The sequence below is a fragment of the Sinohyriopsis cumingii genome, chromosome 17, assembly GCF_028554795.1.
Source record: "Sinohyriopsis cumingii isolate HCF-2022 chromosome 17, ASM2855479v2, whole genome shotgun sequence".
NCBI classification, from domain to species: domain Eukaryota; kingdom Metazoa; phylum Mollusca; class Bivalvia; order Unionida; family Unionidae; genus Sinohyriopsis; species Sinohyriopsis cumingii.
Genome location: NC_142977.1, coordinates 94,734,409 through 94,760,784, shown reverse-complemented (window position 1 = coordinate 94,760,784; position 26,376 = coordinate 94,734,409). Strand labels below are relative to the sequence as shown.

General features: G+C 36.0%; 1 protein-coding gene across 1 annotated transcript in view; it reads right to left on the bottom strand.

Annotated features, from left to right (window-relative positions):
* LOC149779461 (polyprenal reductase-like) overlaps positions 1–21,491 on the bottom strand; it is a 47,074-nt gene extending 25,583 nt beyond the window's left edge. The window contains exons 1-3 of the mRNA XM_089940144.1: positions 21,386–21,491; positions 4,385–4,566; positions 1,614–1,759 (exon numbers count right to left, since the gene is read on the bottom strand). Of these exons, the coding sequence (XP_089796270.1) occupies positions 1,614–1,759; positions 4,385–4,548 (310 nt within the window). The 5' untranslated portion in view covers positions 4,549–4,566; positions 21,386–21,491. The remainder of the gene's footprint in view (positions 1–1,613; positions 1,760–4,384; positions 4,567–21,385) is intronic.
* Between the last annotated feature and the right edge of the window lie 4,885 nt (positions 21,492–26,376).

The following is a 26,376-nucleotide window of genomic DNA, read 5'->3' as shown; positions in this document are numbered from 1 at the left end:
ACCTAGTGCAAACACAGTTATTTCATAACATGGTTATCTTTAGATGACAACCACAATATTTTACCCCGTTTCATGGCAATCCATTAAAAAGTAGTGGACTAGTGTGCTAACAAGATTCTGCCATGCAATTCAGTATGGAACAAGGCACTATAGGACAACTATTTGTCGATCAACTGATGACCATAATATGTTACAAATTTCATGGTGATATATTGAAAACAGTTGGGCTAATTGCAATAACAAGATTGTGTCATACATCGCATGAAGAAACATGGCAAAAAGGGCAATATCTCAAACAAATATTAAATAAGCAAAGTGATTTGTCAATATGCCTATCTTCAGGTGTTGACTATAACAATTACTAAGGTTCATGCCAATCCATCAGAAACTGCGGGACTAGCTGTGCTTATGAGATTGTGTAATGGATGAACAGACAGAGAAAAGGATTATGATATATACTCCTTGTCTTGAAGTTAAGCATCAAGATAAAATCCAAACACAAATTTCACTTGAGAAGATTTCTGTAACTGGTATTAATTTTTAATAATGTTTCCACAGTTGGCATTTCCCAACATATCTTTGGTCAATATTTCATAGATTATTGCGTTATTTAGTGGGAAATATTTTTTCATGATAATATTACAAAATATATCTCTTCTTTTTAAAATTTGTGAATTTCCTCATGTCAGTTGCAAATTTCATCAGTCTAACTGCCATTTTAACAAAACAACAATTGATATCTCAGAAACTTTCCAAGTACTTTTTATGTGAATCAAATAGAAGCCATTTTTGCTTTTTCTAATGAAAAAAAACTTTGATGCACACCTGCCCTGACATTACATGCAGGTTGACCAGTTAACAGAGGATGCTGTGTATCTGCAATAATATGTTGTTCCTACCCCTTAGTCATCCATGAAATATGCAGTAAGATCCCTTTATTTGTATGATTGGCATTAATATTGCTACAGGAAGAGTAAACTTTAACCCTCAGTGACTGCCATTGTTACTGCTATGAGAACGGTAAGTTTTAACCCTCAATGACTGCCATTGTTACTGCTATGAGAAGGGTAAGTTTTAACCCTCAATGACTGCCATTGTTACTGCTATGAGAAGGGTAAGTTTTAACCCTCAATGACTGCCATTGTTACTGCTATGAGAAGGGTAAGTTTTAACCCTCAATGACTGCCATTGATACTGCAATGGGAACAGTAAGCTTTAACCCTGAATGACTGGCACAATAGTACTATGGGAAGGGTAAGCTTTAACCCTCAATGATTGCCACTGATACTGCTATGGGAATGGTAAGTTTTAACCATGAATGACTGGCATTGATAGTATTATGGGAAGGAAGCTTTAACCCTGAATAACAAACTCTTCTACTGCTGTTCAAGGAAACTCCCTCTGATTGTGAAAGAATGCATTTCTCCTATTTTGCAGAATAGTCTATCTTTAGAAGATCCCTTTATAAGTGCACATCCTTCTCATTAAAATTTAAAGTATGAGTGTAAATATTTACTAACAACTTAAAACTTAACATCAGAGTACTGTACAGTAGAAGTAGAAGGTATTTTAGCTGGCTGCTGACTGATTTTGATAACATTAAATTCACTTACCTGTATCCACTCTTCCAGTGACTGAAAATCTGTCCAGGATGCTCTGCACCCATCCATAATCACTAATACCAAAACAGTAACTATTATAGGCCACCAGTACCACAACTGTATTAAGTCCCACTCCTAACAGGAGCCGACGCACTGGCCTGTACATGCAAGAAATAATACAACACAGATACAATGATAGATAAAGATAATTTGTGACAAGACAGCTTACTGGTGAGAAAAAAAAATTCTTGAGGATATTTTTTATTGTTACTGTTGAAAATGAATGAATTTCAGGTAATTTCCCCCTTTGTTCCATACATGTAACTTAGATCTAAATCCAAGATTTATATTTTACAAAAATCATTTAAATTTTCTTATATTTATCTAAATGTCTGAAGTAAAACACCATGTTCCTGTTTTTGGCATATTTTAGCAATTGGGAACCACAGAACTTGATTGTTTGTTTTATTGTTTTATAGACCAAACCATGTTATAAGCAACCAGGTCAGTTAGCTGAAGAAAATGATGCATGTACCCCAAAAAATTTGCAGGTAGGGTGGGGTAGGCAACAAGTGTGGGCGCAAAAATACGTGCTTCATTGGCACAGTTGCCATCTTAAATTGATGCATATTAAAAGAGAAATGCACCTGCAGCAAAAACTGACACCGTGTAGAATGCTGACAGAAGTTATGTCATGTAACAATATGGCAGGAAATGGATTATCCGTATTTTCATTTTAAACAAGCTGGGGTAATAAATCTGATAATTTGTTTTAAAACTATAAATCGACAACAAAACAGCACAATTACATTTTTATTTTATTCATTGTAGCTACATCCAACAAAACTTTAACCTATGGGACTCACCCTTTGCTGTAAAAAGTGGTCCCCATTTATGAAATTGTGATGCACATAGCAAACCACTCAGTCTTGTCTCCTGGTTTGAACTGTACAACACCATGTACTTACTTACAATGGTACCAGGGATCTTGACATAATAATGGCACTTACCAAACATTTTTTCCCAAAAATGAACATTACAGTCAGATATTTGTCAAATTTAATATTAAAACATTCAAAGGAAGTATAGTAAATTGTAAGTACGTGTGTGTGATTTGGATTTTTAATGTAGCTTTAACAAATTTTCAGTCATATCACTTATGATGATGTCTGCAGTGTGGCAGTTTATAGTGATGTCTAGCACTGGGGCATCATGCCACAGACATGTAGCATCATGTCCCACCCAGTCACATTATCCTGACACTGGGACAACCAGTCCTAACACTAACCTCTTAATGCTGAACACCTAGTAAGGCCGCTGTTAGCCTCGGATGTGTCCCAGGTTCGAACCTCGACCAAGTCATACCAAAGACTTATAAAAACGATACTAACAGCTGCCTCGCAAAGCACTCAGCATGTTCAGCCTGGTGTCAGGATAATGTGACTGGGTGGTACATGATGCCACATGTATGTGGCACAATGCCCCAGTGCTAGACATCACTATAAACTGCCACACTGCTATGCTTAAAAATCCAAATCACATGCACACGCCCAAACCCCGAATGGGTGGGATAATGAGGCAAGTCTCATGTCCCTTAAAGAACTTAATTCCAAATGAAAAAAAAGTTACCCGCACAAAATTTAAGTTATGGAACAGATAGTATAACACCAAGATTCAGATTAACTGCAGGAGGGAGATGCGGAACACAAGAACGGACTGTGGTTTCTCGACATGAAAAAGTATAAAGCTGCATAACAGCAATGAGTAAGTTACTATTGCTATTAAATAAACTTTCACAACTCTTTTCTCTTTTGCTCTGTGACTCTAGAGTGCTTAAGCAATTTGGAAACATGCAATGAATAATAAAATATATGGAATAATTTGGGCACCTTGTACAGAGCATCTCTCATGTCAAGTTAGTTAATAGTCGTCTGAGCTCATATGCCAGTCATGTCCAGCAAATACAGCTGCTGTAGAAATAGTGTAAATTGCAATGTCCCGTTATTAACTAAAGGAAATACAGTTTTACCATACAGTGTTATTCCCTGTAAGAAATAGAATCGAGATGCACTCTGCCTTACTTCAAGTGCACCCTGCTACTTTGACAGTGCGCCTTCTTGCCCTGATATGAAATTGACCTTGGTAGGTTCAACAATAAAACCTTTAAGTTCATTTTCTTTAAATAATCAAGATTTCATTAATCTCAATTACTTTTTAATTCAACATCATGCATTTCTGCTTTAAAACTGGAAGGAATTTATACAATACATTTTGTCACTCTTCTACAGCAAAAACAAGAGAAATACTACCAGCTGTATGCTGCAATTACTGCCCACCAAACCACTCAACAATTTGGCTCTCGAATCAAGTTTTATTGGTCCAACTGCACTTGTATAGAAAATACACACGGACTTATTTTCTGGTCATTGGACAACACTAACAAATGTTACATGCTGGCAAATTCTCTACAGGGGCCCCAAGTGGCCAAGTGGTCTAAAGCGCTCACCATTACAGATCACTGCCATCTCACCTCTGTCTGTGTGGGTTCGAATCTCAGGCTTGGCTAATGTGGGTATGTGAGAAATCATGCCAGTAGCTTCTTGTGAGTCAGTGGTTCTCTCCAGGGTTTTCCCAGGTTAATTTATACCAGCTGCCATGTATCTTGTGTTGAAAAATGGTGTTTAACCCTACAACAACAACAACACAATCAACTGCAGCACATCCATTTTATCTGTACATTATGAATTCAATGTCAATACATTGTACGGTCAATGTTCCATTACCTTTTTGTGAATCTAAAGTATCCCTTTTCTCTAGCAAAATCCCTGTGAACTCCTGATCCAAATGCTGTTTGATACAGGCCTTTAAGCAAATAGGCCCCTGACAGTGAACCCCATAGTATGTCAAACCCTGAAGGGGGATTCATGGCCCCAAGAAACCGACTCATTATCTACGCTGCTATTTTCTGAAAGAGAAAGAAAATGTATCAATTAAATTGAAAGTACAAGTGTCATTCACCTCTTGATTGGACACACCATTGTGATTAAATTTTTTACACAAATTTATTTATTGTAATTAATGTTGTCCATCTTCATTTAATGGAAGTCCCTTGAAGATATTAATGCTAAGAGTCAACAGGGTAAAACATTTCCAGGAATTCAAGACAGGACCATTTCTCCCTTTTAACGGCAGAGTGCAGAAATCACCACTGATATTCTTCAGTGATAACAAGATTTGCAAATTAGCTGCTGTGGTGAACATACTAAATATCAGCATTGCTGTGGTGAACATACAAAATATCAGCATTGCTGTGGTGAACATACAAAATATCAACATTGCTGTGGTGAACATACTAAATATCAGCATTGCTGTGGTGAACATACAAAATATCAGCATTGCTGTGGTGAACATACAAAATATCAACATTGCTGTGGTGAACATACTAAATATCAGCATTGCTGTGGTGAACATACTAAATATCAGCAACGCTGTGGTGAACATACTAAATACCATCATTTCATTGAGGACAAATTAATATCATCAGAAGTGACTGGGTGAAGGAGCAGAGACAGCAACATTTTCATTTAGGATCAACTAAGTATCACAAGAAGACTACTGGTGAAAACCCCATGTTGATATAACCATCCATTTGGAAGGAGAATAGACAGCAATATATGGTTGTCAGAGATGCTGAAATCCACGTAAAACTATGGACACTTTTAATTTTTCGATGCATGAAAATACAAACAGCTGAGTCCTCTGTATTCAATTTTTTTGATCAGCAAAATTCTTTTTTATTTCATCTGTTTCAACAAAAAAGAGTAACAGTCATATCACTGTGAACTAACAAACGAAGATCAAACAATTCTAAGTGTTTGGATTTAGCAAAGTCGCATTGATCTGATTTTTACAGATAAGGAGATTAAGACACCTGTTAATCTATTGTCTGTACCTGGTGATTAAAAGACTAACTCCTGTACATGCAATACTGACTTAAAATGTTTCTCTGATTACTCATAATCCATATATTATAAATCATTATGTGATGTTTAGAACACCTGTATACAATTTCAAATAGTGCCAAGATTTTAGGACTTATTTTGTTTGTCAGAGGAATATGAACTCCCATGTTATTTTTTATAATCACAAAATCAGCTGTCTTACACATGAAGTTACATGGCTGAGTACATTAAGTTAAATGGCTGAATGAGTACATGAAGTTAAATGGCTGTATGAGTACATTAAGTTAAATGGTTGTATGAGTACATGAAGTTAATGGCTGCATGAGTACATGAAGTTAAATGGCTGTATGAGTACAGGAAGTTAAATGGCTGTAAGAGTACATGAAGTTAAATGGCTGTATGAGTACATGAAGTTAAATAGTTGTATGAGTACATGAAGATAAAGGCTAAATGAGTACATGAAGTTAATGGCTGTATAAGTACATGAAGTTAAATGGCTGTATGAGTACATGAAGTTAAAGGCTGAATGAGTACATGAAGTTAATGGCTGTATAAGTACATGAAGTTAAATGGCTGTATAAGTACATGAAGTTAAATGGCTGTATGAGTACATGAAGTTAAAGGCTGAATAAGTACATGAAGCTAATGGCTGTATGAGTACATGAAGTTAAATGGCTGTATGAGTACATTAAGTTAAATGGCTGTATGAGTACATGAAGTTAAATGGCTGTGTGAGTACATGAAGTTAAATGGCTGTGAGTACATGAAGTTAAATGGCTGTATAAGTACATGAAGTTAAATGGCTGTGCGAGTACATGAAGTTAAATGGCTGTCCATGAAATTAAATGGCTATTTTGCAAGGCCAGCACAAGAAATAAAATTGTACATTTCTGACCAAACAATGAGTCAAATTATTAGCCTCTGATTATTAATGTTGTCATGGTGACCATTTATTTCTGCAATGATCTGTCTTGCTAATGCATGTCCCTCATTTCATATACATGTATAGTGAAATGCCACAAGATGTAAATGAGAGAAATATGTTATAAGTCAGGTAGATTTATCATTTTGGAGAATTGGGGAGAGTGCTGAACTTTCAAAAGTTTTATTTATTTTCAATTTTCCTGATATCTAATTTGTAATATGATCATCAGTTTAAGACAATGACTTTGCAACCACAAAAAAACACCAGAAAATAAAAAGAAACCAGTGATTATGCTGGATGGTGATGCTGAAGCATGGTTTATTCATCATAATTCACCTGAAAAAGAACCATTCATTTAAAAAGAACCATTCATTTAAAAAAACCATTCATTTAAAAAGAACCATTCATTTAAAAAGAACCATTCATTTAAAAAGAACCATTCATTTAAAAAAACAAACAAAAAAACAAAAGCAACAATACTCTGGAAGAAGGAATCATTTATATTGCATCATTATTCATCAAATACTGCGCTGATGTCAAGATACATTGAGTCTGTAGATCAGTCCACCATAATTAGAATGTGCATTACACCTGGACTGCATCATTATTTTCATTCAGATATCAAGAGTGCCCTCTATTGTCATTATGGGACATTAATCTACTGCATTGTGCATCAAGCTAACAACCGACTTGCAACTTTCGTTGTGCAACACTGTTATAAAATGAATTCTGTCACATTCAAAGAGATCATTTTGAATTGGAAAGACAATTAAAAATGTTAAAGTGTAATAAAATTGCAGAAGAAAAAAATAATTGACATGGAATCTAAAGATATGAACTTGTATTAACACACTTAACAAATTCAGATATAAATACTGGCAGATGTAAAGATGTAATCTAGAATGTACATCCTACACACATAGAAAATGCAAAATATAATAATGCATAAATGAATATACAGCATATACTAATTGAAAATACATGCATACAATTGCTTTTCAAAATTGCACAGAATTATGGCAGCAATATATCTCCATACTTTTGGTCTATGACCAGTAGAGCTAAAAGTAAAGCATTGTCAAGGACGTCTGAGGAGACCAATTAACCATATCAAATGATACGTCCTGTCCTCAATCAATCAATTAACATAGCCTGCAAAATATAATTTACTCTCGATCACAGACCTACCTGCATTCAGTATCAGCATCAATGAAACAAATAAAATTCACACAAATATGTGCATTCAGTTGTGTTTGTTTTATTGTTTCTATGAATGATGACCTAAGTTCTTACCTATTTTTGTTTCCTTTTTTTTCTCTTTTAGTCTCTCACTGACATTTACAGGATCTTGAGAAAAATTGGTCATTGTGTATACATTATTTGTAAATCTGAACCAATTTACAGCAGATAAAAATACAGAATCCCTTGTGCACAAGTAAACAAATGATGCTGGTAGACTGGTACCAGCATCACTGCTGGAGCTTCTTTTTTTAAATTGATGAAAAGTTTAATGGCAAAAATGTAAATTTTGGTTCAAGATCTTATTACCATTGCATGTCAGTTCCTCCATTGTTTTTTTGTAAATAGGATAAAAATGAGTCTCAAACCAAGTAAAACACATTGTGTACTTTGTTTACATTACTTGTAATTATCATTCTTAAACATCTATAGTACAACTCACATATGCCATGTATGCACTTTGAGTCACTTTTTGCAGCTTTGGTGTCATGTTGGAGAAACTGATTACACATACCTCAAAATGGCATTTATTCACTATATTTTGTTCCTTCTCTATCAAAATTCCACCTAAGATTATTGCACAAATTCCTCCAGAAATGCTTAAGGGCAAATTCAATGATAACGTACATCAATATTTTTCAATGCAATCACTATGTAAGGTAATCCTGTTTAATCCGGTTTCTGTCATGCACTATGATGTAACAGGGAATATGCCTGCTGATGGGATGAAGAAGTATAAATATCAACAGAGATGCAACAATGTCATTCATAAACAAAGCTTGGGAACACACCAGCAAGAAAACTAATTTTAAAGTGATTAAGCAATAAATTTGTACTTTTGACCATTGCTGGACACTTGAGAGAATGCAGCCATGATAGGCCAGAGATGTTTGGGACCTGGTCTATTTTACATATAAAAATATTTGCAATTTTACCACTCCCACCCACTTTGCTTATAAAACTTATCATTATGTTACAAGAAACTTACTTTAACAACAACTAAATTATCATTATAACAGTTCACTCAATTTTGATATTTCACAATTTTTCATAAAAACAGTTATATAAAATAAGTAAACATAAAATGTTTTTGTGTCATACGAAATTCTTATTTTCAGTAATACTGATTCACTGTGTCCCTTTCATTTTTGGTTCTTTTACATGCATTTTCATTCGAACAATTCATTCATTTGTTATTTCTTTTTCATTAATTTGTGATAAGTTCTTTTACAAGCATTTTCAGTTGACCAATTCATTCATTTGCTGTTTTGTTTCTTTTCATTAGTTTATGATAAATTAAGTTCATCCACACAATATATTTTTGATTAGTCATGTCATAATATAGTCATTCACCCCTAAGGAACCTCCCATAGTAATGTAAAGGAAAATTGCAAGTACATTTGAAGAGAAAAATTCTTACATGCAAGTGACCATAGCATGTATAAAATAAGGTTACATGTATTTTGTTCAGTCTTCCTTTAATAGTCACAAAAAATATAAAACATTTTAAAACCCCGCTGTATGAAAGAATAATTTAGTTAAGTCACATGTCCAACTGTGCCATAAGTCTTGCCTCATTGTAAATCACGCAATCACAAGAATAACGTTACCTTCTTTTGTTTAAATTAATTTCCATCCTTATGAATATATGCCTGCAAAAAAACAAAAAAAAAAAACACGCACATAAGCAAAAAGGCTCTATGAAACATCTATCACAATAATGATCATAAACAAGATTTGCTTCATCTCTGTCTGCGTGGATTCGAGTCCAAGGCTTGGCTAACGTGGGAAAGCCTGCCAGTAGCTTCTTGTGGGTCGGTGGTTCTTCCCTGGGTTTTCCAGGGTTCTTCCTCCACCAGTTATACTGACCGCCATGTATAGCCTATCTTGTGCTGAAAAATGGCGTTAAACCCTAGAACAACAACAAGAAGAAGATGCCCCAACTCTCTGAAATTTCTCAGCTGGAATGCACACACAAACTCAAATTTTGATACTCTGTAGAAAAAAAATTACTTCAAGACTGCTGGGTAATAAAGTCATTTTATAAAAAATAAAATGAATATGAAATAATCCCAGGTTGTCCATCACTTACTTCAAGAACGCTGGGAAATAAAGTTATTTTACACTTATAAAATTTGTATGATATAGTCCCTAGTTGTGATTCATTAACTTCAGGAATGTTGAGAAATAAGGTCATTTTATACTAATGAAATGAGTATACCGGTAATGTAATCCCAAGACTGAAACAATATCCACTCACTGAAAAAGAAAGGGAATTAATTTAATTCATCACTAGTACCATCATGGATACCTCCCCCCCCCATGCTGTATTCTCTGGGAAAGAAGTACAAAAGTTTTGAGCAAAACTAGTACCATCGTTGGCCCCCCCCCTCCCAACAAAAAACAATGCTGTATTTTCTCAGGAAAAAATAAACAAGTTTAGAGCCAAATTCCAAGAGTTTTTGTTCCATGAAATTCAAGGACTTTTCAATAAGAAAACCAACTTTATCAAAATTCAACAAGTTTTCAAGGCAACCCCTCAAGTTCAATAATTTTTAATACTGCATGAACCATGTCCACCTTTTGGCAGGCATACAAAAGCTGAACAAAAATCAACAAATATTGATGAAAATTAAGGAAGTTTAATCATAAATACATAAATTACAAAAAAATAAACAAAAGGAATAAGCTGCACTAAAATAAGAATTGAAAATAGAACCATGAACACAATCAAGATGTACTGGCCTCATGTTCATGAAACCCCTTAACCTGAATGCACGCACAAACTCAAAGTTTGATTCTACAAAGAAACCAAATTCATTTCAAGAGATTTTAAAGTTGAAGAATGGTGGGAAGAAAAAAAAAGAAATTTCATGAAAATGAAAATAAAAAGAATATGATAAAACGTTGAATATGCATTCACTGCAAAAGGGAGATAATTTGGTTCATCACTAGTACCTGGCTAGAGAGAATATCAAGTGATAATTAATTTTGGGTTTGGTATGTATCTTAAAAATCTGATTAGCAAAATCTCTGAACATTGTCACAAAAGCTTAGGTGGCCAAGTGGTCTAAAGAGCTTTAGGTTATGGATCACTGCCACGTCACCTCTGTTTGCATGGGTTCAAGTCCAGGATTCAGCCAACGTAGGTATGTGAGAAAGCTTGCCAGTAGCTTCTCGTGGGTCGGTGGTTCTTCCCGGGTTCTTCCTCCACCATTAATACTGGCTGTCATACATAGCCTATCATGTGCAGAAAAATGGCATTAAACCCCACAACAACAACAAAAGCTTAGAATGGAGGATTAAAGTTATTTCCCCCAAAATACAATGGGTAGGTTTCCCTAAAAGAAATATATTTGATTGCCACAATAGCTTTTTAAGGGGACAAGATATGTTCCTTTAGTGACAAATACAATCTTTTTCAATGTGAATCAATGAATATATCTTTAATTTTTTTAAATTCATGGACAAAGTCTTAAAAGCAACTTATTTTGTCTTGCAGGTACAGCAAGAGTTCCTCAACATACTGGCTGAAAAGAGTTTCCAGGAATTCAAAATAAGAACATTTCTTTCTTTCAATTGCAAGGTGTTGAAACCATTGCTGATGTTCTTCTGATGTAACAAGCTTTTCAAATGAACAGCTATGGTGGACAAAATGGACGCCAGCTTGGCACTATTTTCATTTAGTACCAAGCAGACATAATTTGAAGCCAACTGGCAAAACTCTCAGGAAAATATGGCCACCCATTCGGGGTATGTTTTATATCCCTATCATAATTATTTGACTGCAGTTATCAGCCTTCAATCATTCACAATTGCACAAGGTCAAATGGATCAAAATGAGTTGCCACTGCCCCAAATACAGTGCTTTTCCAATACAGGAAATACTGAACAGTTGTTCATTACATTATACCTGCATTAAAAGTAACTCCAGAACAAAGAATAATAGTGGCCAAGATAGGAGATTTACTATTTTTTCATGAAAACCCATGTCTATTTGACCATTCATTCTGAGCTGAAGCAATAACAATATTTTCAAAATGGTCACTGTGGTGGCCATACTGGATGTCCAAGTAGCAACTTTTTCACTTAGGTGGCGCTATACAGTTTCGCATTTTGCATAGGGTTAGGATTTTAAAGAAAAAGAATGTCCCCGGCTTTCCTCACTGGTTATACTGGCTATTTAAAAAAGACCTTGTATATCTTAGGTATAATGCAAAGAACCTTTAATTCCCTTTATTTTGGTGTATGATTGATGGGTGTACTATGGGTTATAGAGTATACAGCTTGGCCTTACTTCAAATGTGCACCTTTCAAAAAAGTGCTAGCTCTACTTGGTCATTTTCACTTCCTGAACTTCAGAGGTAAATTGTATAAAAAAGAGCCAATAACTTTTTTTACATTTTATATATTTGGTAATTCATTAATTGCACTTTCAGAAGCTGGTATTGTCTAGTCTGGCAAAATTCATTTTCCCTATTTTAATAGCTGCTATGTATAGTGTACTTTAGACTAATTCAGACTGATTTTTTAACACAAGGGAGCAGTCATTTTAGTTAGCAGTGTGCTTAAATCATGTAAAATTTCCAAAAGTACAATATCCAAAAGAAATATCATCCACATTACATTAATGTAGCATAGAGGTATGCAAACATTCTCTCCACTGTGCATGTTTTAAATGTGAACTACTTCACCTTACATACGTCACTCTCTCAAAAGTACATATTATCTGGTGAGCGCCACCATAAAGAAGATGTAGGTATTATTTTTTTATGATTTAATTATGTTTATATGGCTGAAACATTTAAGTCGCAAGCATCAAAACAATCCTTATGAATAATTCTCCTGCCTTTTTCCACACAGAACAGTATTTATGAGTGTCAGAGTCTCTAACAAGTCCAGCCTACCCCACCCCATGATAAAAGTGAGCTATTTTAAGAATGCACATTACATTTTGTAAACATAGCAACCAATGTTATGCTGAATGACAGGAACATGAAACTAGCCAGAATTATTTCTGAGATATCAACAATGAATTTTACAATTAGAAAAGGGAGGTAACTCATCAGCTTCATAAAGGTCAAAGGTCAAAGTGTAAAATTTTGCCTACTGTTTAATATGGAAGAAGCGAATTCACTTTCTCTTCATTTATTTTTTTATTTCATTGCAAATAAATGAAAAGAAACATTTTCACCATATATTTCTGTCACTTACTGCAACAGTTTTAAATTTAAGTTGACTCTATTCCTATATTCTAAGTCTTCTAATTTCCCCATAATTAAGGTCACTACTCACACAAACATACCTCATGGCAAATTATGTAAGCAAGGGAAAAATGATCATAATTAGCTTATTTTCATGCTTAACATCAATATGAATGTACCATTTTATTCAGAACATCATACATAATTATATGAAAATAAAAAAAAATAATTGCAAACATTTTTTTTGTTTTCTTTAAGGTGGCGCTATACAGTTTCGCATTTTGCATAGGGTTAGGATTTTAAAGAAAAAGAATGTCCCCGGCTTTCCTCACTGGTTATACTGGCTATTTAAAAAAGACCTTGTATATCTTAGGTATAATGCAAAGAACCTTTAATTCCCTTTATTTTGGTGTATGATTGATGGGTGTACTATGGGTTATAGAGTATACAGCTTGGCCTTACTTCAAATGTGCACCTTTCAAAAAAGTGCTAGCTCTACTTGGTCATTTTCACTTCCTGAACTTCAGAGGCAAATTGTATAAAAAAGAGCCGATAACTTTTTTTACATTTTATACATTTGGTAATTCATTCATTGCACTTTCAGAAGCTGGTATTGTCTAGTCTGGCAAAATTCATTTTCCCTATTTTAATAGCTGCTATGTATAGTGTACTTTAGACTAATTCAGACTGACTTTTTACCACAAGGGAGCAGTCATTTTAGTTAGCAGTGTGCTTAAATCATGTAAAATTTCCAAAAGTACAATATCCAAAAGAAATATCATCCACATTACATTAATGTAGCATAGAGGTATGCAAACATTCTCTCCACTGTGCATGTTTTAAATGTGAACTACTTCACCTTACATACGTCACTCTCTCAAAAGTACATATTATCTGGTGAGCGCCACCTTAGAACCACCTAGACCATGAATGAATGTGTGTGGCAAGTTTCATGGCAATCATCAAAGTAGATCTGGAGTAAGAATAAGAAAAACTTGTGCTAAAGGACAGACAGATGATGGACGAAAGACTGTCCCATAAGCTCTTCTGGTCTATAAGCTGATGACCATTGTTATTGCTGATTTTGTCTTTGTTGTTACCATTGTTATTGCTGATTTTGTCTTTGTTGTTACCATTGTTATTGTTGACTCTGTCTTTGTTGTTACCATTGTTATTGTTGTCTTTGTTGTTACCATTTTTATTGCTGACTTTGTCTTTGTTGTTACGATTGTTATTGTTGACTTTGTCTTTGTTGTTACCATTGTTATTGTTGACTTTGTCTTTGTTGTTACCACTGTTATTGTTGTCTTTGTTGTTACCATTGTTATTGTTGTCTTTGTTGTTACCATTGTTATTGTTGACTTTGTCTTTGTTGTTACCATTGTTATTGTTGACTTTGTCTTTGTTGTTACGATTGTTATTGTTGACTTTGTCTTTGTTGTTACGATTGTTATTGTTGACTTTGTCTTTGTTGTTACCATTGTTGTTGTTGACTTTGTCTTTGTTGTTACCATTGTTATTGTTGACTTTGTCTTTGTTGTTACCATTGTTATTGTTGACTTTGTCTTTGTTGTTACCATTGTTGTTGTTGTCTTTGTTGTTACCATTGTTATTGTTGACTTTGTCTTTGTTGTTACCATTGTTATTGTTGACTTTGTCTTTGTTGTTACCATTGTTATTGTTGTCTTTGTTGTTACCATTGTTACTGTTGACTTTATCTTTGTTGTTCACTGATTTATTAATCCAAATTCTAATTAAAAACCATTTCAGCAATTTAGTGTAGAGCTATGATAATAAACTGGTATTCTGTCCATGCGTGTGTGATAAGGATTTTACACAGATCAAAAGTTACATTTAAAAATCATTCATCAACTGTATAAGTTTTATCCAAATTAATCCAAAAGTCTGTTCTCTAATGAATTTTCAATGTTAGGCCAAAAACATAAATTAAAAAATGTGTTTCCTATTGCACTGTGTTTAAAATTAGGCTACCGGTAGATAGGTTTTTTTCACATTACATATATCATTTTACTTATTAGTATGTACTAAGTGCTTCAAAGTAACTGGGCAAAACTGGCTAAATTAGCTGCACAAATCAATGGGTAGTTGGCCGACCGGAAATTTTTATCATTGGGGGGAGTGCTAGGGTCAGTAAGGTGTAATGGGTAGTTGGCTGACTGGAAATGCACATACTTTTTTGGGGACATTATTTTAACAATTGCTGTAATGTTTCCTGATCCCTAAATCGCACGCAAATCTAGCTTTGGGAGGCAAACAAATCAAACATCATTACACAAGCTCTTGGGCCAGCCTGTGATTCAAGAAGTACAGAAATGTGTCAAAAAGATAAATTTATTATCATGATGGATGAATCCAATGACCATGGTAGTGAAAAATTTGTTGCCATTTTAGATAAAGTTTTGGATTGTTCAGTGAAAACGGTTGTAACTGGTTTCTTGTCAATGCTAATTTGTAACACTGGTATTATGCAAATTTCATGCAAGGGATGCATGTGTTATTTGGCTAACACATGCCTATACAAAAAGAAAAGAAGAATATAAAGAATTTAAACAGTTCACACACACAGATGCAGCAAATTACTGAAGCATTTTCCAACAGGGTGGCTCTCTCTAAGTAAATATGAGGCAAGAAGGCAACAACAATGGCCTGCCTTGAAGGCAACTTTAATGGGTGCATTTTGATGACAACACCAAACATGTATATTTCTTGCGTATTTAATCACTTGTGCATCAACAACGCACATAAATTACAAATTTAGCCATTCCTTGACGATTTGTAAAAATATTCAAAACTCCTTGTTACCTCATTAACCCTGGTGCTTTGTTGACATGGCAGGAGGTAGTAGCCTCCTGTCGAGCTCTGTAGTGTCAAGGTCATGTAAGATACACTAAAGTGGGTGGTATTATAGAAAGGTAGACAGATGTAGCTCTACAATGATACCAAATAATCTGGAAGTTCTAGTTACACTACAAAATACAGAGGGAAAAACCAAATTTGTTTTACCCAATTGTTTTCTACCCAAAATTTGTCCGTGGTCGGAATCGGATTTTGTGTCCGGATTTTAGACTTTTTGGTCTCAGATCTAAGGCAGACCAGTCTGAACTGCACACAGATAGATGAACCTTTGCAAAAAGTAAGATGGGCATTTGGAATAAAGTGTGGTCTCGATACGAAAATGATAGGTCCGTTAAGCAAAAAAACAGAACTCCAACTTGACCTCTTCTGCTCATGCACGAGCGAAAGAGCCAATGAAACACGATGTTTCTAACACATCTTGGAATTAGGTTAATGGAAAATCATTTGGAAGTCAATGTATTAGAATGTATCCAGAAATAGCCCACAAAACGTGTTTTCTACTCACAATGAAGATGGTGAAATATGTGGTTCATGAGTATTCAGATGTAAAAACAACATGAATGATGAACAAGTACACTTGTTCTACCATTTTTGGGATTTCATTCTGCAGCCATTGCTTGAATTCAACACAACAATTCAGGCTGGAGAATCAATGTTTGGCTATTTGCATGAAGATATGAACAGATCACTCCAAAAGTTTTTGGGAAAGTTTTTCAAAACATCTGCAATAACATGTTAAAATTTTTAGAAGTAGATTTCAAGAATGCAAATAAGCTACAGTTGGATGACATCACATTAGTGGGCATGAGGACTCAACAGATGAAAACTCAGCCCTTCTAGTGGGCATGAGGACTCAACAGATGAAAACTCAGCCCTTCATGAGGATTTTGAGAAATCATATTTTACAACTGTAAGACAATTCCTTGAGGAAGTAACTGACGAGATGATTCAGAAATTTCCATTTAAAGATGTCAATCTGAAAGCATTGGGATTCTTAAATCCTGATCTCAAACAAAAAGTCCACTGATAATCATGGTTAGAGCATACACCTTGGATGTGGGAGGTCGTGGGTTCGATCCCCGGCCGAGTCATACCAGACTTACAAAAATGGTACTTACAGTTGTCTTGCTTGACGCTCAACATTAAGAGGTTAGTGTTAGGGCAGGTCGGCCTGGTGTCAGGATAATGTCACTGGGTGGGACATGACGCTTAATGTCTGCAGCATGGTGCCCCAGTGCCAGACATCACAAAAAACTGTCACACTGCAGACATTGGAGCAATATGACTGCAAAATTGTTAACGCTAAGTTAAAATCCAGATCACAAACACACACCACTGATTACCACTCATTCAACAAGCAGACCTTGTCAGTGTTGATTTACCAAAAGATAAACTGCTTGATGAATATTCTGATCATCAACTAACACCCTCAGATGAACTGCCAACATTTGTTTATGGTCAAACTGCTCTGGATGATTTTTGGTTCATAACTGCAGATATGAGCCTACCAATTGGTATTATTCATTTTATATATCTGATGGAATTGGCATTTGCTGCATTATGTCTCCCACACAGTAATGCAGATATGGAAAGATGATTTTCAGCAGTGAGAAAAATCTAAACAGAATCCAGACACAGTTTGAACAATGAAACATATGGTACTCTCTTCAGTGTTAATAAACTGAATACACTCTGACTGTTTTGATGTTACACCAAATGAAGCTCTTCTAAAGGAAGTTAAAAAAAAGAATATGTTTTGTATAAAGAAAAGTCAAAATGTAGCAACCAGTCAAAAGTAGACTGTTAAGTTTTATTATATTTGGTAAATTAAATCTTTAACAGGGGCCCCGAGTGGCTGAGTGGTCTAAAGCGCTCTCCATTACAGATCACTGCCATCTCACCTCTGTCTGTGTAGGTTCGAGTCTCGAATTCAGCCAATATGGGTAAGTGAGAAAGCTTGCCAGTAGTTTCTCGAGGGTCGATGGTTCTTTCCGGGGATTTCCCGGGTTCTTCCTCCACCTTTAATACCGGCCACCATGTATAGCCTATCTTGTGCTGAAAAATGGCGTTAAACCCTACAACAACAACAACAAATCTTTAACACACACACACACACACATAAGTGTGTGTGATAATCCCACAGTAACTATACAAACCCAGTCTCCCACTTTAAACGACCAACACTCTCACATTACCATAAAAGTTGGCATGTCTGATGATGCTTACTTACTGCTTGGGAAACAATTAAATGCAGTAAAATTACATTTTCTCAGCCTTAAAAAGCATCAAATATTCTGAAGCATGTCACATATTTCAGGTGACTAGATGATAATTATTAAGTAAATCGATAAAATAAGTATTTCAGGTGACTAGATGATAATTATTAAGTAAATCAATAAAATAAGTGTTTCAGGTGACTAGATGATAATTATTAAGTAAATCAATAAAATAAGTGTTCACAAATCCTTCAGCTGTAAGTAAACAAAAATTACAATCTAGCTTTCATTGACGATGATGTTGTTGGTAAGATGAATCAGCTGTCTTATCAGTCAAAAACAGTTATTTCCTCAAAATATCCCATATTTTAATCTTAATTTTTTTTACTCATGTTGGGGTTAAGTTCAAATTTCTCAAGGTTAAGTTCAGTTTTCCAGTTGGTTTGACTTTATACAATTTGCAAATCCCTGGTTGATAAGTACGATGTCCACTGAACTGCAAACAATCGGAGGTTTCTATAGAACTTTAACACTGGAGTCATGGACCCTCAGCCTCCGGAAACTGGGCATACTGGTGAGAAATGATTGAGCTGGTTGTATAGACATAATATTCAAGGCAAATCAACAATTTTCATATAATAAATCATGTCCAATATAAATATTACAATCTTTTGGTTTCATTTTAAAAAAATTACTTCATCCTTTTCCCGTCTGAATTAGAGAATTCCTGATTTCAATGAACTCAAGTTTTTATTTTAAATAACCTCTTGGAAAGACAAGATTCAAAAACCTGAGCTTGTTAGTGAAGGTCAAGGTTTTCCACAACTTCAAAAATATTTAACGACTAAAAGCAATTTTCTTTTAAATTCAAGGAATTTTCAGCGTGACTCCTCAAACGCAATATTTTACTGGGTTGTGAACAAGGTCAAATCAATCAATGATTTCACAATGTATTGGTAGATACAATCTACACCATCAATTCCACCACTGATTTCACTATGCACTTTTAGAACATGATCAGTGCAAACAATTCTACCACTGATGTCACAATGCACTTTTAGAACATATCTATGCAATGAACAACACCACTGATTTTGTTATGCACTTTTAAAACATGATCTAGGCAATGAACAACACCTGATTTTGCAATGAATCTGAAAGACCATGATCAATTCCACCAGTGATTTCACAAAGCACTGATAAGGCATGAACTACACCATCAATTCACTGAAAATTTCATAGTGAACAGGTAGATACAAGTTACCACTAGGATATCTGAATGTTTGTATACAGCAATTTATCACCACAAGTTACTGCTGGGATATATGAATGGTTGTACATAGCAATTTATCACCACAAGTTACTACTGGGATATCTGAATGTTTGTGCAAAGCAATTTATCACCACAAGTTACTGCTGGGATATCTGAATGTTTGTGCACAGCAATTTATCACTTAAAGTTAAGGCTGGAATCTGAAAATGGGTAAATATAAGAAACTTAAATATTTGAAAAGCACATGACCAATTAAAACCTTTTAGTTCCCAGTATATATTTCCAGAATCCTGGATATCAGTTTATTGGCAGCCTTTGCCAATAATCCTTATTTTAATTACCAACTCTAGGAGAAATTGAAAATAAAAATAAGATTCACTTGATGCATGGAAGGTAATTTAAATTCCTGACACTAAGCAGCACTTTTTTCTGCTTTTTATTGTGTATAAAAGAAACCACATGACTAAAAAATACTAATGCATGACTAATACACACTAATGCATGATAATAAACACTAATGCATGACTAATACACACTAATGCATGACTAATACACACTAATGCATGACTAATATACACTAATGCATGAAATGAACAAGTAGTATTAAATCATTAGTAGTTTTCAAAGAACCCCAAAACATGAAGAATATTTTGTTCCATTATGGAGAATACGCATTAAAGGTACACAACAAAAACAAAATAAATATTAAAAGTGATTCACACTAAGAACTTCTTGCCTGAATATCTGGAACAGAGGCCACTTCTATCCTGGTACATTTTGTTTTAAGACAGAAAATATTCTCCACAGAAAGATTTTAAAAAATACAGTTTGAAAAAATAGAAAAACAATTTGATGATAGATCAAGAAAAACTCATTTTGACGCTGAGCATATCTGACTGACATAGAGCAAGCATACCAGTAAAATAGAATATTAAAACCTCCTTATACATTGGTACAACCAAGGAATTTTTCATTAAATATATATCCTGCAAACTATTGGACAAGTGAAAGAAAAATAACATAACTTAAAAACAAGTCAAGAATTACAGTTTTGATGATATTCCGTACAGAACTGCAAATATAGAAAATGATTGAAGTGGAGTGAAGTTAAGGATTATAGGCCGAGTTTCCTCTGACCATTCCCACTCCATCCAAATGTCAGAGGAACTTGAGATATGTAATTAGGTTTAATAACACACAAGCACAGTCCTGGCTATATGGTGCAGAGCACATTTAAACATGACCCCCCCCCAAAAAAAAAAAACAGGCACAGAAAATAAAAATAACAAAAATGTTAGAATCCTTAAAAGTACACTGTAAAAATTTGTACATAAACCTAAGTCTATTAAAATATTTAAAACATTTTTGGTGGCTACATGATGGGACACATTTCTTGTTAGGGAACAACCATTTAATTTTCTGCTGGAAGGCGTCGGATTTTCTTTGAGCCATGATATGGGGTTTGGGGTTCTATCTCAATCATTTTTCTACAAGATAATGGATATAACGGGGGGGGGGTAAATCGCTGTCCCTCCCCCCCCCCCGCCCTCGGGGAGGGGGGGGGCTTTAAATGGTCAGTCCTTTAAGCTTGGAACAAAAGAGAACACTGGGAGGGAAAGATGCCCTTCACGTGACTGTCTGGTCTATCTATAGATCATAATAAATCAATTCACTTGTTGTAAGCGCTCTGGTTACTTGATGACATTCCACTCATGTTCACCCGACTATCATCTGATTAAATACTCTATCGAAATGATTGTGAAATTCAGAATATGCCAGTTAAACCGCAATGCCAACTGACGCTGCCTCAAAAAGACAAATAGGCACAAACAGACAGTAACAAAATTTACCTCTAACTTAGCACGTATACTTCCTGTCAGTCCCAAATCCTTCACAAATTGAACAGCTACTGATTTACCTGGTGAACCAAAGGACCGCCTCTCATGTAGCCATGTAGTTAGGTGCCCACCCCTATCATCATTGATGGATGTCATTCAATGATTTATACTGTTTACCAAGGAGATGGTCTTATTAAAAAGGTATAAATTACAACCAGCGTCTGTTGTTTTAAATGACATATATACTTACTGATGCACAAACGGCGTGCTACATATGCTGTATTTCAGGCTGGGATTACATGTCGATATATCCCTTAGTTTTGGTGTACAATATCTTGTATATAGCTTAATCAACGACAAAACGTGAATTGAGTGCAGCAAGGGAGGTAACCCAAATTAAACGCTGTGATACCAATATGACAGATAAGCTACTTCTGTTTCCTCATTTCCAGTAATATTATATCAATTTAAGCCCTAATGAGCTTGCATACCATCATAGAGTATTCAAATTGCATACGATATAAAACTGGAGTTGTAGATGCATATTTTTTTAAGAAAAAGAAAGTAACAGAGAAAAGTAGACATTTGGAACGGTCATGGTTGATTAGCATTATCTCGATGAAGCAAAATATTTCTTTTGATATTTTTTATACATGGATATTTGGAACACGCAGAAATTGGAAATATAAAGGGTTAACGTGTTAAAAATGAATTCTAAAATGTAGTAAACCTCAGTTTTAAAATAGATACTCAGCTCATTGCAAATACTGTGAAAACATGAAAGTGAAATATATCCATTTATTTTTCAGTTTAAACATGTAAGATTATCAACAACTATTGAATTTTACTTGATAATATTTATTAGATTTAATAATCTTAAAATGCTCTCTCTCTCTCTCTCTCTCTCATAGATCACATAACATACGAGTAGTGAATGGGGTGAGATTAGCGACAATGGGAATTAGCATTAAAAACACCCCCTGGGTAAGATTAGCGACAATGGAAATTTAACATTAACCACCCTGGGTAAGATTAGCGACAATGGAAATTTAACATGGGCAAAAAACCCTGGGTAAGATTAGCGACAATGGAATTTAACATTGGAGAAAGGAAAAAAAAAAGGAAATATCCATTTTAGCGACAAAGGCATTCGAACAATGGAAAAAAAATATCGATACTAGGGACAAAGGCAATTGAACATGGGGAATAGAGTTTGGGTCTGTCTAGGGACAAGGGGAATTGAACATGGGAATAGAGTTTGGGTTTGTCTAGGGACAAAGGGGAACTGAACATGTTAGAAAAAAAAAAAACTACTTTAGGGACAAGGGGAATTGAACATGTGATTTTTAAAAAAAAAATTAAAAAAGGGGTAGGCAATGGAAAGTCAGTCTCTTTTCGAGAAATGTGGGTGGCCCTGAAAAGGGCCTTTGGTTTTATGTTAATATTAACATAGACGGCATCTGTCACATCTTCTTCTTCTTAAACTCCTTCTAACTGCAGGTCCATACACAAGTACCCTCTTGAGGCATCCTTGTCTTTCTATGTAAACTCTTCTCATCCATAGACTAGTATCTGTCCTATCAACAACAGTCCACTTGGACCGGACATACATGAGCATGTCCGTCCTAAACATCATTGAAGACACAAGGGTGGATGATTCAACTGTGGTCCACATCGTGAGGCGACGAGAACAGGTGAATCAATGCAGTGAACTGCGCTTATTTATAGGTTGAGGAATTTTTGAAACGGATTGAGTTCATTCACCAATCCGAACACGCGTTACAAAATTCAGTCAGTCCGCATCCAATCCGAAGAGAGCAGTCTGTGACGTCATGTGGTCTATATAGATTCGCTATCGCCTGTGTGCTGTCAATCTATGCGACAGTGATTCAACATGGCGGAAACTCAGAAAACGATCCATTGGGGGTGCACCAGCAGTGGAGACCGCCCAAGGGAACCCGGACTTACTTTCAGAAGAGGTACATTGGGATTTTGTGGATTTTCTTACCTCGCAAGAATTTGTTCCGGAACCTTCGTCTCATTCTTCATTACCGCAAGTGGAGAATTTTAGACAGAGACAGAAAGAAGATTTGGAGAAATTTATGGAACGACAAAAGGAAGCGGAACAAGCTTTTCTCCTACAGCAACAGCAACAGCAACAAGAAGAGGTAAGAAAAAAAACAACAACAAGAAGAAGTAGCAGCAAAGAAACAAGAGGGTGAGAATCAAACGGCCACGGTACTGTTGGACATTTTAGCGGAGTTAAGAAGTCTGAAACAAATGTATCAGACTTCTTTATCACGACCGAAGAGAATACGACCTTCCCGAGCTAAACACGCCAACCCTGTGACTAAGCCTATCGTACCACCCTTAGTGATTTCAACCCAATCATCATCATCAGAAGTAGGCCTCGGCCGTGGCAAAGGCTTAAGGCAGATAAAGTTGATTGCTTAAACTCACCCCTACACCAATAAAGGCCCTTTTGAGGGCCACCCACTTCTCTCGAAAAGAGATAGCCTTTCAATTTGCCAATAACTCAAAAATCAACAAAAAAAACAACAAAAAAACATTTTACCCTTATAGTACATGTCTGTGTATGAGTGCGTGAGTGTAGCTTCTTATTTAAAATCAAAACTCAAAGACACTTACCTTATATAATTAATGTATTCTTTTCTCCATAGTTACAATCCAATTCACAATTCACAACAGAACACTTTATAAATTACATTCACTTCTTCTGTTTCTTTTTTTACTCTCTCTTTTTTTCAATTTCTTCACCGTCACAGTCTTTTCCTCCTCTTCCTCCTCACTTTCTTCCCTTCTTCTTTTCTTCTCCTGTTTCTTTTTCTTCACCTGACTGCTTTCTTCCTCTGAAGAATCTCTCTCTTCTTCTGAAGAATCCCTCTTTTCTTCCGACTCCTCTTGTTTCTTTTTTTTGGCAATCTGGAGACCAATGTCCTTTTTCTTGACAATAATAACAGGTATCTTGACTTTTGTCTTTTCTAGCCCCTGTTTTTGTTCTTTTTTGACGGTCTGGACACTCTGAAGACCAATGCCCTTTCTTCTGACAGATATAGCAAGTATCTTGACTTTTATCTCGAAAGGAAGGAGAGTAGTCCGTCGGCTGGTCTGAAGAGAATTTTCTAACGACCCCTCGCAAAGCTCTGATGAAACGTTCCATCTGGGTAGTCTCTTCCATCGTTGTGCTCGGTTTGAGAGTGAAATGAATAGTGAAAGGACAAGACACACACCCTTTTTATATACGCTGGTTTGCCATGACTATAAATTAGTCTATGGTGTTTAAACTTGAGTCATTTGACGTTTTGCACTCAAGATGAAACGATCCTATTCATTCGAGAAGAAAGAAGAAGAAGAAAGTAAGAGGCAGAAACGTGATCTATCGCCTCGTACCAGAGCTGAAGTCTTGGCACAAATTCATGCCAGTGATTTTGAAGAGGACATGAGTGAACCAGAATCCGAACCCTCTAAACAAAGTTCACCACCCTTAGTCAATCCTGAAAAGTACTATTCCATTCGAGAGACGGAAAAGCGCTCCTCTTGAAAATTTAGAACCACGGCTTACACCTACACGGTGAAGTTTAAAGATTTCAAGTCCGACGTACCATTGGAGAAAGCAGAAGGGTTTATCACCGAGATGTGGGATTCTTTGCTCACCGCACTCAAGCGACAATGTCAACCCAAAGAAGACGATCGCTTGACACTATCCATAGATCACGACAGCTTGAAATCCCCTGTTTGGATCGAGTTTAGCAGACCCGCAGAACTAACCCCTTCCAAAGTCATGGACAAGATTCAACACGTACAACAATCTAATGACCAGTTTGACATCACCGATGGTAAAGCCACACTGAAAATGGCCCACGTCTCTCCTCCTCAAGGGACCGGACAACGCAATAAGGTGTTATTGGTGAACGACCTTCGCAACACCAAAAAGAGTCTCGTCCAAATTCACAATTCTCAAGACCAGATGTGTTTAGCCCGAGCCATCGTTGTGGGACGAACCTATGCCAACAAGAACGACACGGTAGAATGGAAAAGAGCCTGGAAAACTATTCAACGATCCGACCGAGCCAAACAACGAAACGAAGCAGAACTCCTGTTACAACAAGCCGGACTGTCCAAAGACACACCCTGTGGCATTCCTGAGATGCAGAAATTGCAAGATGTCCTAGCTCCACTCTACACCTTGAAAGTGCACCCTCAAGAAATGCGCGGACCTCTGTTGTTTCGAGGGAAAGACTTTAAGGACGGAAAATACATTCATGTCTATTATCACGATGAACATTTCGATACCATTACCACTATCACTGGATTCCTGGGATACAGTTATTACTGTGAGAAATGTGACTATGGCTATAACAATCGAGAGCAACACAAACATTGCGGATGGAAATGCCCAGGATGTTTGGCCTCTCCACCCTGTTTGAGCGAAGGACAAGAAAGAGTACATTGTCCTGCTTGTCTGCGCACGTTTGTCAGCCCTGCCTGTTACCAACAACATCTGAAGACGCAAGGTTCACAGCAGAAATGTGCTTGTCAACTGCTGAGATTGTGCCCTACGTGTCGACAAGGCCGACGTACCAACAGTACCAAGACACACGTATGTTCAGGAAAAAAAAATGTCACATTTGTCACCACATCGTGGACCTGCAACACGAATGCTACGTGCAAAAATACCAACCCCCACCAGAGAAAGAGGATGGTCACAAGAAGAAAGGCAATTTCATCTTTTTCGATTTCGAATGCATGCAAGAGACCGGCATTCACATTCCTAATTTCTGCGTGGTTCATCGAGCGTGCGAGAAGTGCATTCAGGAACCTATCTTCAGTCATTGCCCTCACTGCAGTAAGATTCCCGGAGGGCGTGAAAAAATCTTTCGAGGACCGAACACGTTAGCCGATTTTGCCCAATTGGTCTTAGACCCCATCGACAAGACGTGGAGCCAAGAGGACATCGAACGTTACGGAGACTGTCATCGTCATGCCACAGTGATGGCTCACAATTTCTCCGGATACGATGGACAGTTTCTTCTCAGATACTATACGGAACAAGGCACCGAACGCCCTAAAGTCACTTTGAACGGAGCCAAAATCATTTTCATGCAAGTGGGACAAGTGCAGTTTAAAGATTCGATGAGCTATTTGGCCATGCCTTTGAGTCGAATGCCTAAAACGTTTGGAATGACAGAAATGGCTAAAGGGTACTTTCCACACTTTTTC